We start from the raw sequence: 701 nt of genomic DNA on the forward strand, positions 1-701 counted from the left end.
TGCAGCGCAGCTGCCTGCACAGCCAGGACATACTGGTTGTGCAGGGCATAGAGCTTCCAGAGGCTGCGCACGTACTTCTCCTTTGCCTTGTCCCGCTCCTTGTCTGGGGAAAGAGGCCATGACAAACCCCAACCACCATCACACCACTGATCCCAGCACTGCAGCATGTCAGCGAGGGGCACAGGCACTTGGCAGGGCTGGGAGAGGGTCCCAGGGCAGGCAGGGGGACCAAGGCTGGGGCAGTTACACTGTGACACAGGGATGCCCCTTACCCACAGTGTGGTGTCCCAAGGCCCCTGGACTTTTGCCCGGATCCCTGGGGGCCAAGCTGGGCTCTTCCCATGCTGTCCACCCGCAGAGCCCCCACCTGCTTCAGGTTGGGCCATGGCTCCTACAGGGCACAGGGTGCTCTGGCCATCCCTGACCCATGAGGGGAGCTGGGAGGGGATGCAGTGGGACGGGGCTGGGAGCCAGACTGGCACCTTTGCTGGCCTCCTGGTACTTGCGCTTGGCCTGGACACTGTCACGTGCCAGGCTGCGGTACTGCACTTTCAGCTTCTCCATCTCCTGCTGCGTTGTCTGGGGAGGGACACAATCAGAGACCAGGGCCGGGCCGGGCCCTCACTCCCCTGCTGGCCCCCACATACCCGTGTGTACTCTTGGCTGAGCTGCTGCCACTTCTCGCTGGAGGCTTTGGGTAG

At 63.5% G+C, this 701-nt stretch overlaps 1 protein-coding gene across 1 annotated transcript in view; it reads right to left on the reverse strand.

Moving 5' to 3' along the window:
* The window catches only part of FES (FES proto-oncogene, tyrosine kinase), a gene marked incomplete at its 5' end in the record, with an annotated part of 4,425 nt that extends 3,730 nt beyond the window's left edge, over positions 1-695 (reverse strand). The window contains 3 exon segments of the mRNA XM_009083675.1: positions 1-103; positions 483-579; positions 648-695. The exon segment at positions 1-103 is cut by the window's left edge and continues 4 nt beyond it. Of these exon segments, the coding sequence (XP_009081923.1) occupies positions 1-103; positions 483-579; positions 648-695 (248 nt within the window).
* Between the last annotated feature and the right edge of the window lie 6 nt (positions 696-701).

The sequence above is a fragment of the Acanthisitta chloris genome, unplaced genomic scaffold, assembly GCF_000695815.1.
Source record: "Acanthisitta chloris isolate BGI_N310 unplaced genomic scaffold, ASM69581v1 scaffold28921, whole genome shotgun sequence".
Taxonomy (NCBI): domain Eukaryota; kingdom Metazoa; phylum Chordata; class Aves; order Passeriformes; family Acanthisittidae; genus Acanthisitta; species Acanthisitta chloris.